Source organism: Rosa chinensis, chromosome 6 (genome assembly GCF_002994745.2).
Source record: "Rosa chinensis cultivar Old Blush chromosome 6, RchiOBHm-V2, whole genome shotgun sequence".
Taxonomy (NCBI): Eukaryota; Viridiplantae; Streptophyta; class Magnoliopsida; order Rosales; family Rosaceae; genus Rosa; species Rosa chinensis.
In genome coordinates, this window is record NC_037093.1 from 6,933,346 (window position 1) to 6,949,902 (window position 16,557).

Sequence of the window (16,557 nt, forward strand, 5' to 3'; positions counted from 1 at the left end):
CTCAAGCTCCAAGCCCTCAGTCAGAGTTGTCGACTCAGAATTGGATACATGGTTAGCTGGGTCTGCAAGCACCGCCAGTGCTAAAGGTTGGTGGACGTCCACATCAGTCTCAGATAAATTGAGGTCTCTTGCACGCAGTATAATTGGCTTGCGTGGTTTGTGTGCTTCCTTGGGTTGGAATAGAGACCTGCAAATATTCTGTAGGATCGGTGTTTGCACACCCTGAAAGCGAGAGGTTCCGTCAACAAACTTGTTGGCAGCAAAACCCAAAGACGGACCAACAATATCCTTTCTCTGGTCCCCTGTATATGATGTAGTATGACGCCCAAGCAAAGGGCAATGAGCACCCTCATGATAAATTAGATTACAATGGTCACACTTTCCCACCAAGTTCTCAAAAAAATAAGAAATTTCAGCTTCAACCCAGCTGCAAGTCTTAGGGTTTTGTTCAGAAGAAAAGGTTTGGAGATATCATGAGCCATATGGACTCGAACCTTGCCTTGATTCGCAAAAATCTTTTCATCCAGTTCAAGGAACTTACCAGCCACCGAAGCAATGTTTCTAATCATGGCAGGCTCCTCAAACAGCGGTGGGATGTTGTTGATGCTAACCCAGAAGAAGAGTAGGGTCAGAGCGATATCTTCAATGGGTGCAACACCATCATATTCCTGAAATACGATCGGGGCTTGTTGGAACCTCCACGGTCCACCCTTCAGAACCTTATTGCGATCCTTCCTCAGATCAAAAGCCAGCACGAATCGATCTGGTGCACGTTCTTGAATCTTAAAGTCCTTATCCAGGACCCATACTCGCCGGAGAAAGCGTTTCAGATCATTCAAGGCGACCGGCTTCTTGACCAGAGGACGTGCCAAGAGAAAAGACTGCTTGGCTAGTCGTTGGATTCCACCAGAGGTGTGGGAAACATCAATGACGTCCCTGCTAGCAAGTGCCAGCGACGCAGCAAAAGAGGAGGTGATGGCATCGATGTTGGACATGTTGGCTGTATTGAGATCGGAAGGGGATCGACAGACGTTGCTCAGTTTTCTAGGGTTTGACGGCTGCACACAGAGCGCTGCCTTAAGGTTGTTGTTTTTCTTCCGACGAATAGTAGTGAATGATTGTTGTTATTATCTAGCAAAAGTTTCTTTGTCATAGCAAGGTTTTATATAGTCTACCGAAAGGTCGGAAAGTTTTCTCTGTCATAGCACATACTATGATATTATTCATTATAAAACCTAGAAAACCAAATTAAATGACAAAAGTTTCCTTCGGCTTAAAGTGCACTGTTTTTTATTTATTTATAAATCACACGGTGTCCTCAAAGGCTTCCTAGGCCCAGAGACTAATCCGTACTCGGGGGATCTTGTAAGAACCCTTCCCCCCTGGCCACTAAGAATATATTGGGATTTAACTCCAATAAGCGTCAGCGGGATTCGAACCCGGGTGTGGGGGTTCCACACCTAGAGGCTCTTACCAACTCGACCACCTGTGTACCTTTCCTTTATATTATACATGATTTACACAAACAATATGCAATGAGTTGATTTCTATAAAACCTCCGAAGAAGATTTCAATTGCATTGTTGATTTTAAAGAAAAATTAGGTAGCTCTCAAAAAACAACTTCTTATATGCTTGACTTTCAGGATTTTTTTAAAGCACTTATTCTCTTATTTCCTTTCCTAGTACAGGAAATGTTTATACTTGGTTAACAATTAAAATCATAGCCTCAGTATCTATGAAAGATGCGATAGAGCAGTATTGCTTAAGGTACAATTCTAGGTGTCATTCTCAAATAAGGAAATCTGATGATATGTATTCACCCCAGGTTTCTGAAAAGAGCCAAAAAATGGGTTCAGCATCTGAGTACACTTGCATGAGTTGCATCACCTATGGTTTTCTCTGCTATGGTTGACTGCCACTTAACTTGGTCCTCTTTTTTCCTCTATTAATTACTAGTTGTATTTACGTTGTCCTCTATGTTTTAGAATGGGATGGTTTCAGTATTTGTCAAGTTGAGTGAGTTACAAAATGTGCATTGATCTTACATCTTAGCTATTGACAGATTGTTATATTAGTAATTACGAACCTGCAGTTTGCTATGTCACTAAGAATGCCAATAAGCAGGAAACAAGTTCATAAGTTAATGTACAAATGGAATTTATATATGTCAGCTTCTCATTGATAGAATTTATATAAAGACTGGGAGAATATAAGAAAACTGGAAGAATAGTACTGTGAGATATTTTTCATTGTATATTCTCATTTTGTGTTGAATAGAAGGGAATGTATATAATAGTTCCAATACGCTGTGAGATCATAAGCTGTTTGTTCAGCGTAGTACCGCAAATAATCTCTGTAATAAGCAGAGTACTTGTATATTGAAAAATCAAAGGGCTTGCCCGTTCTATGTTGCAAGTAACTTCTTCTCCTGAATTTCAGTTTTCTCTGTCTGAGTTTTTGAATACATGGAATATATGTTGCAAGCAGTGCCTATGGTTGATATCATGCACAAACCAACCATAACTAATATATAAAACTAGGCCAGCGGAAAAACATTTGGGAAACGGTGATAAGTCGTTCAACGAAAAATACAAAACAATACTTTTGCACCTGCAATTGCTGTACAGAATAATCAGAATATACTTGTACGTTAAGTTGTTATTAATCAAAATAAAAGAGGGGAGCTCTCTATTGCTCTCTCAAAACCCTAGGCGGCAGTTGTCTTCCCGTCAAAATTTATGCCCGGTCCGACGGCACGCCCTCGTGGCGTCGTCGTCGGACGGGCTAGAGGGGGCCTTGTGCCCATTGGTAGTTGGCTATGGAGTAAGCCTGATCGAAGTAATGGAGGTGTGGGGGTGGTTTCGCTGGCCAGAACGCTTGGCAGCTCTGTCGGGGAGAGGCGGCGGTGGTTCGATTGCAGGTGGGAGGGACTGGTGGCATCGCTGCGAGATGGGTGGCCGCCTTGCGGTGACGTACGTTTGGCTGCGAGATTGGGATCGGTGGTGCTCAGATCTGATCCGAAGTCTCCGATCGGGTTTGGGTTTCTGAGATCCGATCCGAGGATAGGGATGGGATTGGTGAGCCGGCATGTAGAGATTCATGGCGGATTTGTGGGATGCACTGCGATCAGCCGGCGCAGAGACGACGGTGATGCTGCGGGTGGGACGGGTAGGGAGTTACAGGCGGGCTGGAGGCGTGGTGGACTCGGCCATCTTCCACTTCGAATTGGGCTGGGTGACTTTTGGGTCTGGGCCTTGGCTCTAGGCCCATATTGTCTTTATTTTACTGTTTTGTTTTCTTATTTTTTATGTTTAGTAAAATATGGCTTTATGCCAAAAATAAGTCCCTACTACTATTTGGTAGGGCGACGTGGGCTTGGTCCCGGTATGCGCACTCAGTGTGCCTTGTCTGCTCTAGGTCGGTGGCACTTTATTTGCTTCGTCAAATGGGCGTTACCGCCTAGTGGCAGGGTAAGACTAAGTGTCGTCGGATTCACTTTTCGGCGACAACATAGGAGGAAAGCTGTGCTAAAGCAGGTATTTATGCTATGTTGTACTCGGGGTACATATCGAGGTATCTTTCCGCTATGTCACTGCTTTGTTAAAGCAAATGGAGTAGCTATTTGTGCACTCTTTGCTAGTTGGTGCTTGTTAGAATACAAGCATGCTGTAGAGATTTCTGATATTATTTTGGAAAATACTCTAGATGCTTATTGTAATCAGGGGTTTAGGCTCAATGTCCCCCCCTTGTATTCGACAGTTTCATTAATCAAGGCTTGAGGGCAGCCGCACCAGCCCTTTATTAAAAAAAAAAAAAAAATCAAAATAAAAAAGTAAATATGCAATAATCGTGAAGTTCAGCAAAATGTTCCGTTTAAAATTGCTTTTAATATTGACAAAAGTTTAGCCTACATCGAAAACTCTTTTTGGTAAAGAAGCACTTCAAGTGCCGTGCAAAAAAATACTTGAAATATTTAATTAGAAAACGACACATGCTAGAGAACAAAAACACTTTAGAAGCAATCACAAATAAAATCTAATTCACCCTTAATTATCAAAGAAATTAAAGTATGTATATGTGTACTACTTTCAGGCATGGGAGCACCCAGACGACGGCCAGACAATATGCCACTAGGTATTGTAATCTTAGCATAGTTGCGATCAATGATCATAAACCAAAAGGCTTAAATTCTGCACAGATGAGTACCAGAATCAATGTTAAAATACACTCACATATGCCGAGGAGAATATCTTAGTAGACAAGTTTGAAGCTGCAGCTGGCGGTCTTGGTCATTCTCTTCTATCTGCTCCTCAATCTCATGATTCTCATCTGCCATTGTTGCCTTGCTGTGCAGTTATAGACTATCGAACTGGGGCTTAAGATATACTTATAGGCTATCGTTGTTCATAGTGCAGTCGTGTTACAAGTTGATGGAGTCGAGCACTCAATAGCAGTAAAAGCTTTGTTCATACTTCATAGTGCTGCTAGGGCTGTCAATGGGTCGTGTCAGGTTGAGTTCGTGTCAGATCAAGATATTCGTCGTGTCACCCAAACCCAAACCCAACCCATTTAATTATCGTATCAAAAATTTAAACCCAAACTCAACCTATTTATTAAATGGGTTACCCATTTCCAACCCACTTAACCCATTTAACAAATAGGTCGCTTCGTGTTAGACAAAATAACTCGTTTAAGAGTCAACAATGCGACCAATTTAACTAAAAAAATGCATAAATTGATTAAATTCACTAAAAACTCCACAAGACTAAGAATATAAATAATTATATATATTCATAAATAATTAAATCCAATAATTATAAAGCAAAATATTTCAAATTGTCTAATCATATGATCAAATACTCCCAACGTCCAAAATTTCAAGAAGAAGTATAGCATAATTGGGTTATACGGGTTCAGTTTGTGTTGGCGGGTTAACCCGTAGCCGACCCATTTATTAAATGGGTCATGGCGGGTTGACCCACAGCTGACCTGCTTTTTAATCGTGCGGGTTCAACCCGCTTTATTTCGTGTGGCTTCGAGTCGTGTTATCGGGTCGTGTCGAAATTGACAGCCCTACTGCTGCACAATTACTATAAGAGAGTTTCTATTGGGACCTCCAAATCTACTCAATTGACCTCACTCTATTATGAATTATTAAATTACATATATAACCTACTATAAAATGACTATTAAGGACAATAATTATACCAAAAAAATATTATATTTATTTTATGTAGACTTTCCAATTCAAAAATATTAGATTGTATTCCTTATTATTTTCCTTATCTATTTTCATTTTTCAATTTCACTACATACTCATTAAAGCATTCATATATATTTAATAAGAATTAAAAATATGATTAAGATCATGTGACAGAAAAATGTATGATATATATGTTGAACGCATATTGGTGAGGGAAAACAAAATAAATACTCTTATGATTTATGACCTAAATCTAAGTCAATCCATTATATTTGCACAAAAAAAAAATTAATCATGTGGTACAAAAAATACAGAAAAAAACAATAAACATTAAAAAACGAATGATTTCTTCATTTTTTTTTGCACAGCTAAAATAGAAAAATTTAAAAAAAAAAAAAAAAAAACTATAATAGTTCATGGCATTTTCTCATTGATTAGACATTAATTTTTGAAACTCAAGTTTGATTAAGAAATCTATATTTAGTTAAGATTTATAGAGTGATTAAATCATTGAAATGACTAAATTTTTTATTTTAAAGATAATAATTTGTTTGCAAATTATATGAGTGAGGTTATTTGAGGAAGTTTAGTGAGGTTTAGTGAGTAAATTTAGTATTTGAAAATTTGATAAGAGGTGTAAAAAGCATAGAGGTCAAGTGAGTAAATTTGGAGGTTCCAATAGAAAAACTCTTACTATAAGTCGTAATAAATTTACGTACCAAATAGGTTAAGAAAACGTAAATTAATGTGTAAACTTTAAAGGAAATAAAACTAGTATATATATTCCTCTATCTCTTAAACCCTAACCAGTTTGTCTCTCTTGACTTCGTAGGTAGACGACAATGGCAGCAATGGCCCCCAAACTCAGAGGGATGGTACCCAAAACAGATAATCTCCTCCTAAAGATTGAGATCCTTGCAATTCTTCTTCTGGTAATCGTTCCTAATTTTACAAGGGAATCCATCATCGATTTCACTCGGTCAAGTTTTCTATCCTTAGGGATATCCTGCTATCGTCAACTTATTGGTACTACATCAACTGTAAGTACTTGAATTTAATTCTGGGGTTCAACCCTACGATCCCTATTCTTTATTTTCGTTATATTGGAATGGCACGTACATATATTTGCCTAACTAACGATTTTGATAATATATGCAGCTGCCGCCATATTATCTCTGGTTGTTTTGGTTGGAGCGAGCTGTGAGCCTTTACCTCCTAATACTTTACCACAGAGCTAAAAAATTTTGGGGTATAGCTTTTGGCTTCTACTTGATGTCCACCATATGCAGTTCTTCCATTGTATACTTCATGCCTACAAGAAAATGGCAAGGACTTCCGAAAAACCCTAGCCCTAGGGTGAGTACTGCTAATCACTAGCACTTTGGTCGTTACAACTTACTTAAATTGATGTATACACAAGAAGTTAATTATTCCTATTTTTTACCAATTTTATATCTATGCTTCATCTATACGACTGTGTAGGTTTGTTATTAGATCATTGCGCATAAGCTAATGTATTTGTCTTCGGACATTTGTGTAGTAGTTCAAATTTCATATATTTGTTTCACTTTAGTTCATCAATGGCCGATGTAAACTGCTATTTGGATTATAAATTGCAATCTTCAGTTTCAATAACTGATACAGCAGAAGACTTCACCTTAACATACTCATGGCAAAGAGTTCACCTCTCGCTTCATCCCTTCCCTTCAGTAAACTAAAGCAAACCTTATATTCTCTTAGAGAGTTTTTGAGGCCGTTTTACTGATACTTTTCCCCATGTAACGCTGCATGGTACTTAGGGTTTGATGCTCTCTCACTTGCCAGAAATTTGATGGCAGTTGCCCGCCCTCTCCCCACCAAAATAATCCATTAGACCATTACTAGTTGGGAGCCCGAAATAGTAACTATGATCTCCATGGTAATATAACAATTGAGCAAAGTCTTTAATAAATCAAGATTCTATGTTACACTTGCAATTTGCTGTTGCCTAACAGCATGTTGTATCATTTACATGTACAGAAAACTAACAAGGGAGAGGTTTTGGTTAAAAAGGTTGATATATTAGAAAGACTGATGTTCTGGCTGGAGCGGCTCGTGGTCGTAGTATGCATCTTTTTTATATCCAGATTTGTTCGATTCTCTACTGTATTCTTCTGTTTTTCTGATTTCATCTACTTGATCTGCTTTGCTCTGCGGTTAGAGGTCAATCCTTTGCCAGTGTTACGTATTAATACTAAATACTCTCCATCAGTGCATATATGTACGTTCTCTCTCACTCATGAATACTTCTGTATTACTTGTAGATATGTATTTGGAAATGTGTTCTCCTGTCAAGACCTCGTATGAGAGGTTATAAATAAATCAATTTGTGAATTTGATTCAATGATGATTTCGAATCTCAAAATTTGGCTTTCCTTGCTAGTGAGTTCAGGAACATAAGCATCTGTTGATATAAAGAGCATCTTAAGATGTTATTGCCAGACTACGAATTAGGACCTAGGTTGATGCTTGAACGTGTGGTCAGGTTTATGTCTACATGCCCCACTCTTCGTCAGGAAAACATTACCTGATATATATATAAGTGTCTGCTGAGACATACATATAGCGTACACATTTGATATATAAATAGATAAATGTGCCAATATATAACAGAAGCCTCTTTGGTTGATGCTCTTGAATTAACTTGATTGAACTTGGTTATGCAGAAGCCTGACTATCTGTTCTGGATTGAGCGACTTGCAATAATGATTTTGGAACTCGACAGTACTGACCAAACTCCAAACAGTTTGTTCATAGCCAGGGGTCTCTTTTTTCTTACCAACAGTTGTTACAGTGTTGACTCCTATACACCAGCATTTATGAATAAGGGTCTCATATCTAAAGCTTACGCTCCTAAACTCTGAGTGAGTTCTAACCGATTTTGTGAAATGTTCCAATCAAGTTTGAAACTTTATTCTGTGTTTTCATTTTTAATATTTTGCAGGAAGTTGAAAAGGGTTTAAAAGCAGAGAAAAAGAAAGCCAAAATTGAGGATGAGCCACAAATAGGGAAGTTTGAAGTTCACCAAGGAGATCATAACAATTGGGAAAAGGAATTGGTGGCTAAATATAGGTTTATGGATCATATATCAGAGTCCACATGTACCAAAATTGAGGATGAGTCGCCAAAACAAAAGTTGGAAGGTTCATCACCAAGATGAAAATAACAGTTGGGAAAAGGAATTGGTGGCAAAATATGGGTGTATGGAACATATGTCAGAATTCAAATGTACCAAACCTAAGGTATGTATTCCAACATTCAGATTAAGAAACAGCTATACTATCATTATTTACACATATAAGTTAAACTAGTGCATTGAATCAAGATGACTAAGATAAATGCTATATGATCACAATTAATACCCCACTATATTAAATTGAATTTGAACTGCTTCTTCAACAACGAACCTTTTGCAGGACACTGCCAAGTATGAAAATGAAGAAGAACCATCAAAAGATGAAAGATACAATTGGGAAGAGGAATTGGATGGGTTTATGGAGGAGCATGTATCGGGATTCACGTGCACCAAACCTAAGGTGGCTAGCACTTCCAAGTTCCATAATTCAGTTTAGCGCAGTCTACTATAATTTTTGTAGATGTCCACATGTTTGTTAATTGAATTTCATCTGTTTCTTAACAACTAATGTTTTGCAGGAGACTAAGAAATCTGAAATTGAAGAAGAGGCACCAATAGAAGAGAATTACAGATGGCCAAGGGAAGAGGCCGGATTTGGAAGTTGTAGAAGCACTGAAAGAAGAAAACAACAAATCATTGGATGAGGGCAACGCACGATGTTACAAATGGAAATGGTCTGATGATATGTCGTCAGATCTTCCAAGTCCTTGGGATTATTTTGCTGCATATAAATTATAAAGACATGGATAAAGTTGATGATAACTGGGGAAAACAATTGGTGATGGCAGATCAAATTGATACTGTCAATGGCAATGGTAGCAGTGATCCGATGGAGCCACAACAGCTGAATATGAAAGCAATAAGGAAGCACTTCTTCTTGAGGACACTGGAGAAGTTGAGAGACTGAGAGCTGAAAATGATAATTTGAAGAGAGAAAAGGAAGCATTGGAGAGCGAAAAGGAAGCATTGGAGAGAGAAAAGGAAGCATTAGAGGATACATTGAAGGCAGAGATACTTAAACATGAAGATACTCTCCTCGAGTGGAAAATGGACGATCAGAAGCTTGATGCAATGCTTGTTGAAGCGAAGATGAAGTCTCAAGCTTTAGTTGAGGAGTTAGATTCTCACTCCAAGTTTGAGGAACAAATGCTGGAAGCGCTTAAAGCTTACAAAAAAGATTGCAGAAAATGGGAGCAAGACAATAAAGACATTGGTGCAAAATTTGAAGCTGTAATTTCAGCTATTAGAAAAGATCAGCAGACTTTGCTAACTGGTCAAGGACATGTTTGCAAGTGCAAGGCAGAACGCAAGAAATGGGAAAATGAGAAAATCACACTCAATGAACAGCTTGAGGCAGTGAATTCTTGGTACGAGTACCATTTTGAAGTGGCAACGACAGAAAATTATTGGAATCAATACTATATGCAAAGGGAAAATTATTACAGTATTTGGTTGCGTTACTATGAGGACAACATCTACAGCCTTGTCAAGAGTAACAGCGACCCTGCTAAAAGGCTCGAGGTAGAAACTTGTTTGTCCACTAGTTATCACAATCATGTTTTTGACTATGAAGAGAGATGCAGGGCGCTCGAGGAAGACAAGAACAATCGAGCTCACTGCAAAGCTTTGTAATGCCAATGCCTCATCTGAACTATATCGAAGCATGTTACGTGACTTGGCCACTAAGAATTTTCTATTTTCTTTGCCTGATGCAACTTTATTCTCAGAAGCAGACATGCTTAGGTTCTATAGTGGTTTAGATACTATTGGAGTATTGTCTTTTAATTATATCTTACTGTTAGCAGACTTTATGCATTGTGCATCTTCTTAGATGAACGGTATATACAGAGACCAAATCTCATATGAATCCGGAAAATATATTGTCATCAAAGTGAACTGAAACCTTTTGTGCAGCAGCATCTATTAATAGTGCCAAAATTTCTGGTCTATTAATCAAAATATAGCAGAAGGGTCTTATTGATGAAAGATCTGAAAAGGAACGGCGAGGGAGCAGATTTTGATACAAAAAGGGGTCCTGTATATTAACAAGCATGGAGCAACAACCATAATATTAATTCCAAGGTTGTTTGCATGGCTATTAAGAATACATCAGGGAAAAAGTACGTGCTAAAGGGCTTGGGGATGAAATTAATTTTGTGATAATGCTGTTTCTGATTAGGAAGACGTGCAGCATCAAGAGATATACAAGTAAAACTTTATAATATGAATTGGAAGAGAGAATTAACTATTGAGCCCGGGAATCTCTGCTGTTATTAGAGGGAATAGAAGCAGCTACTGAAAAACATCTCTGAAATTGGGATTAAAAAGTAAAAACACAAAAGGTGGGAACATGATTCAGAAAACCACAAACATACTTGAGAGAAAAATGCAAATATTTTTCGCAAAGCTTGCTGAAAGTCCTCAACAGATGCCTAGCTATATCCGAGATCAACTTCAGGAAGAAAATTTCTAATGAAAAAAGAGGTAGCTGTTAGAATTAGTCAGTTATGATATTGTGAGTGTTACTATATTTGTAGTGCAGAAAGGATATGGTCGTTGGAAAACATATATATTGGCCTCTAGCCAAAGATAACCAGAGAAAGATAAAACAGACTCAGGCAGCTTGTTAGTACTTGATGTTGAATGTATTTGTAAAATTTAATTTGATTGCTTCTACTTTGTATTTGAACAAAATATAATCGAAACCACAACTTATTGATTTGATTAATTTGCAATAGCAAATAAAGCATGAACAGATCAACTTAACCCAGCAAACTTGTGTACTTGAGTTTCTGAATTTGTTCACACTTTTACATCAACCAACACTTCCCTTATATAGGGTACAAGATTTAACCTACAAAATTGTTAGCCAAATAGTCACTCTCAAGTATAAGGGATACAAGTAATAGTATAGGGATTTAAGAAAGGTTGTTGAACCCACGAGGATTGGATTCCTTTCACTAGCTAGGGTGTTAACCTAAGGAGAGCTAGAATATGCAAATGTACAATCACAAACCTAAATTCACAAGAAATCTAGACTCATGGTGAGTATGTGCATTGTGGTAATAGTGAAATTGTTTGTTGGATAGAGTGGTGAACCAAATTAAATTAAATGCTCAAATATAAACTAAACTACTCTAAACTAAACTAGTAATATAATGGATGAAGTTAGGGGTTGGATTGTCTACCACTAACCTCCCTTGCAAGTATTGAAATTCAAATACAAGTGATGCTATTCTAAATTCTCAATTACCCTCTTTGCATCCGGATAAGACTACAAAGGCTTAAACTCTTTTAATGTTATCAATTCCAACCGGATAAGTGTAGAATTAACTACCTAAGAACAATTCCTATTACCGGTTAAGTCTCAATTCATTGTTCCTAGATGCATAAAGCTTTGAGTTTAGATAATCATGCAAGCAAACCAATCCTAGATCTAGGTGATCTTAACTCACAACCTTCATATGCACATAGAGGATGCTATCATGCTATCAATGCTCAAGGTTAACTACTCTCTAAACATTTTTTCATGAGATGACAAACACAACACATTCAAAGTAGTTAAGTTTGAATGAATGCATTCACTTCTTGAATTATTAGCATATGAAGATGAAAATCACAAATAATATCAAATGTAAATTAAAACATCAATTCATACAAGTTTGGCTAGGGCTTTCAACCCTAGCCCCAACAAAGTAATTACTCACTCATAGTCATACAAATTGGCATCAAATCTATAAAGTAAATCAAGGTAAATTAAAGAGTTAAGGGAAGAAAGAACTAGTTGAAACTTGACAAATCAATGGGTAGCTTCTCCTTCAATGCTCCTTGAATCCTCCTTGATGGTGGAATGGATGGATAATGAATTTCTTGATGGTGATGAAGATATGATGCTCATTTGGCTAACTTTGAGTGGTAGTGATGGAGTAGTAGTGGTGGTGATGGAGTTTATGGTGGTGGAAGATGCTAGTTGTGGTGGTGATGATGGAGCAGATGGAGCAGATTGGGTATTGTGGGTTTGGATTTTGGGAGGTGGATATGGAGGTTTTATGAAGGAGATGAAGAGAGAAAGAAGATGTAATGGGGTGGAATGGGTGATGTCTTAAGAGTGTGATGAAGTGATACTTATATAGAGAAGAGAGAGAGGAGTAAAATGATGAATGGAAGCAAAAGGGAGCAACTCAAGCATTGTAAGAAGCATAGAGGTGGAGTATGAGAGTGGTAATAGATTCTAAAAACAAGGGAAAAGAGTATGGAAGAGATGGAGTGAAAAGAGGGAAGTAATGATGAGCTATTAGAGTGTAGAGTAGAAAAATATGGCTAAAGGAGATGAGAGGAGCAGCTGCTCTCTTTGTTGTCCATGAGAAACATGAAAATGAAGAGTGTTGGAGTGGTTTTGTCTCACCAAAGTCAATGTGACAAGCATGGAAGAGAAAGTGTGCAAGGGATGCCTATTATCCAAAAGTTAATATGATGGATTCATCTTGCCATAATTTTGTAAAATTCTCCTAGGGCTCTCCTTGATAATTTCAGCATCATAGACCTTCCAAAAATGCACAAGAAATCCGTCCAAAGAAGGTTCTAGGCCAAACTGCCATGTTTTGACTTTGTTTTCTGCTTTTGAACCTTCCTTCAATTGAATCTCCACCGATACTTTATAATTGGCCTTCGACTTCTTCATACCAAATGTTCCCTAATAAGTGTAGATCATCCTGGTAAAATTTCAGAGCTTAGTTCACCGTGGTTTAACCGAAAATGCTGCCGGAATCCGTACAGGTCCGGTTTTGCAGTTTTTTGTCTTTTAGTCAGAAACTTAGACCAATCTTTTGAAGGCCTTACACTCCGAACTAGTTCTTGTACTCTTTATAAGAAATGATCTTTAGGATGTCTAAAATGGATCTGGAAAGTTTCAACTCATTTGAAGTTTGTTTGTTCAGGCTATCGCTCCTCCTTTCTTGTCTAGCTCACTTTCTCCTAGCCGGAGTATGAAAATGTGTTAAGGTTGACTTTTGGGTGCATTTCACTACAACAATACTAGGCAACAGCCAGTGACCCATTGCCACATAATGAATGAACTGTGGGAATTGGGGTCATACCCACTACTCTTCAACATGTTGGTGCCCATATCTCTCACGTACATGCATGTAGTGTGGCTAATGTATTATTTTATATTTATTCAACTGTTCTTTCCCGGAAACACGTATGACAGGGCCCACCACTACTACAAATTTTCCTTAAGGCTCAGTTTATTGCTTAAGGCTTGATTTATGGTGGGAACTCTATCTCATTTTATTGCTTAAATATATATGTATATGTATATGAGAAAGAGAAACCCTTGTCTCCCTCAGACCAAAAAAAAAAAAAAAACCCTTGTCTCCCTTGTTTCTCTCTCCTTAGCAAGAGGGCCGACTCTTTTTTCTTCTCCATCTCATCTCCATAAGAACCACCAAATTGATGGCCACTGCGATTCTTGTTTCTCTGATTCTCAGCGATTCTTTTTGTTGTCTATTCATTTATTCAATTTTTATTTCCTCTGCTTATGAATTTCTTCCTCTGGGTTGTGTTAGGGTTCGGAGGACAGGAAGAAAGTAAAGAAGCATCCGATCTGAAACGAAAATTCGGATTGTACGGGCTCTTAGTCTTCGACTGGATATGCAAATTAGTTTCTATTTCCACCAACTTGTTGATCTTCTCTCTATGTTTTTAAAGCTTCAATCTTTAAGCTTGCATGTTACAGATCTTAAATGTTTAACTCTGATGGAATTTTGTTTATGTTTTTTTGAGAAATTTGGGTATTATTTAATTTAGGATTACGGTAAATTGAAGTTTTGATTGCTTGATTTTGGAGGAGAGAGTTGCATCGGTCGGATTGCAATGTTTGCATCGGTCGATCATTCCGAAGATGATGACAGCGAGGAAGAGGATGAGGTAATTAGCCGAATCTTTGAGTTAACACTGCAGTACATGTGCATCTTCTAAAAATGGAGTGATGGTAAGTCCTTGTCCGGTCTATATTCTGAAAAGTAGATCCTTATTGTGAATACTCCAGAACTTGGTTATCAATTGCTTTATCCAAGATCCCTCAGTGAGCATTAACTTATATTGAATCAAAGTTTGTTCTATCTAACTACATAGGGGATCTTCCCAGGGCTAATCAATTGTACTATTCTTAGTTAGTAAGCTGTAAGGGAAAAGTGAATTGGTCAGTGAATCTTACTCACGGTTGTAATCTGGTTGGTTCTTGGATTGTGATTAGAACAAAATGGTTTGGAAGTAAAATCATGTATTTTTTGGCTTATTTTGTTGCTTTGTGGCAGATGAGTTATCCAACCAAAATAAAGAAACATCTTTGACTTCAAATCCTGTTGCTTTGTGGCAGATGAGTTTTTTTAATTTTCAATAACTATTATGTCATTGTAAGAGCAGTTTGTTTTCTAGTTTTCATAGTTATAGATTCTTTTTTCAATTGGTTTTCAATTGTTGTATTGCCTCAAGTAGTTTGTTATTGTTAATCATGTTATGAAGGACCTCTTTTATTCTAAGTTGTTTGGTTTCATAATTACTACTGATTACCATTTGTCTTATGTAATTGCTTGGTTTTCAATTTTCACTTGCCTTGATCATGAAGTATTCTCTTCTCTTGTTTTGACCAATGTTCTGCTCTTAAAACATGCGAGACCTTAATCGCCATTTGCATACCCTGTACTCTATGTGTTGCAACCTTTTTTTTTAGTGTTTCCAATGAAATTATAAGAAGGGCTGTTGCAGGGTGTTATTTACTTGTCCTTCATGGTACTCACATATCTCATATTGCTTTTTTCTGTTTGTTTTTCTTAATTAGATTCTTGGTTCATATGTATGTAGAAAAACGAAAATGGAGGTGTAAACCCAGACCATTGCAAAATGTTTGAGCTTACCCACGTCCACGATAATGAAAAACCTGATGAACCGAATTCTAAAGCTATTGTAAGCATCACTTATGACTTCTTGACATATTATTTTCAAGTTCTTAAGCATACTCAGCATTGATATTGTACTTACTGTGATCAATTGTACCAATTGTTTGATATAGGCCTTGATGAAGGACAAGATTGACAAGATGAAGACTACAAAGAGGGCATCCCAACTTCCAGAGGTTCTTAATGATTTTGAAATCAATGAAGTATATGCGTCTGTGCTTGGAAAAGAGACACGTGGAGGGGTGCGAGGATTTGGCATTGGAGCCATACCTGAACAAGTTCCTAGTGTACTAGTGCAGAAGTGATGTGTTCATTTAGAGGTACAAGCAATGAGAGAACAACATAAGGCTTGAGATTGAAACGATTCAGAAGGAGAGCCAAGAAAAGGAAGATAAGCATAAATGAACAAACGAACTTTGGCCACAAAAGATAAATTTCAAAATATGGAGATTGCAATGAAAAAACAGGAAGCTCTTATGGCTTTGTTTCTTGGGGCATATGAGTCAAGTGATATGCTTGCTGCAGCTTTAAGAACGAAGGGTGGTTCTCTCCAACCATCGATGTGCCATATTCAATCTTCATATGAGCAGAACTTGGATGATGTTTTTTACATACCACATTGCTCTGAAGAATTGCAGCAGCAAGTTACCAGAAATTGAGGCACACTTCAGACTTCACCTTTTGGTTAGTAACAATTGTGCTTAAGGCCTCTGTGTGTTTGTTGTTTAGGACTTAATTTATGATCTCTCTAGTATATTGGTGGTAGCTACTTGATCATGGGATAAGTGCACAGCAGCTTTTAAGTTTAGCTTCATAGGCAGATTTAGGTTTTGGATGTATATTTGTGAAGTCTGATTTAGTTTAATAGTGTTCAACTACTATTTGGACTCTATAATAGTTTGTGTATATCTGTCAGGTATTATACCTAGAGTGGTTAATGTAATATTAAAGTATTAAATGAAGGATTCAATATGTTTTTGTAATTAAAATTTTATTCATGTGAATTTTTTTTTTTTTTGGTATTTTGAATGAAACCCACAGACCAATTTGGTTTGTGTCCAGAATGAAAAAGGTTTAGAACAAATTCATGATTGTTGTAGAGAATTGGAAAAATGTATTGTATTCATCTCACCAGGTTTATATAGGGTTACATCATGTATACAAAAGGCAATACATAATAGCTAGACTAATCAATCGCACATTACAAGTATGTCAATCG

The 16,557-nt window shown here is 37.4% G+C and overlaps 1 protein-coding gene across 2 annotated transcripts; it reads left to right on the forward strand.

The window, feature by feature from the left end:
- Positions 1–13,743: 13,743 nt before the first annotated feature.
- LOC112174548 lies at positions 13,744–16,259 on the forward strand. Of its 2 annotated transcripts, none has more exons than XM_040507569.1 (3): positions 13,744–14,371; positions 15,244–15,345; positions 15,452–16,259. In XM_040507569.1, the coding sequence occupies exons 1-3, from the start codon at positions 14,369–14,371 to the stop codon at positions 15,641–15,643; spliced, it is 297 nt and encodes a 98-aa protein (XP_040363503.1). In that variant the 5' UTR covers positions 13,744–14,368; the 3' UTR covers positions 15,644–16,259. The 2 variants fall into 2 exon arrangements, with proteins under 2 accessions (XP_040363503.1, XP_040363502.1); XM_040507568.1 differs by having other exon boundaries at positions 13,744–14,307.
- The last annotated feature ends 298 nt before the right edge of the window (positions 16,260–16,557 follow it).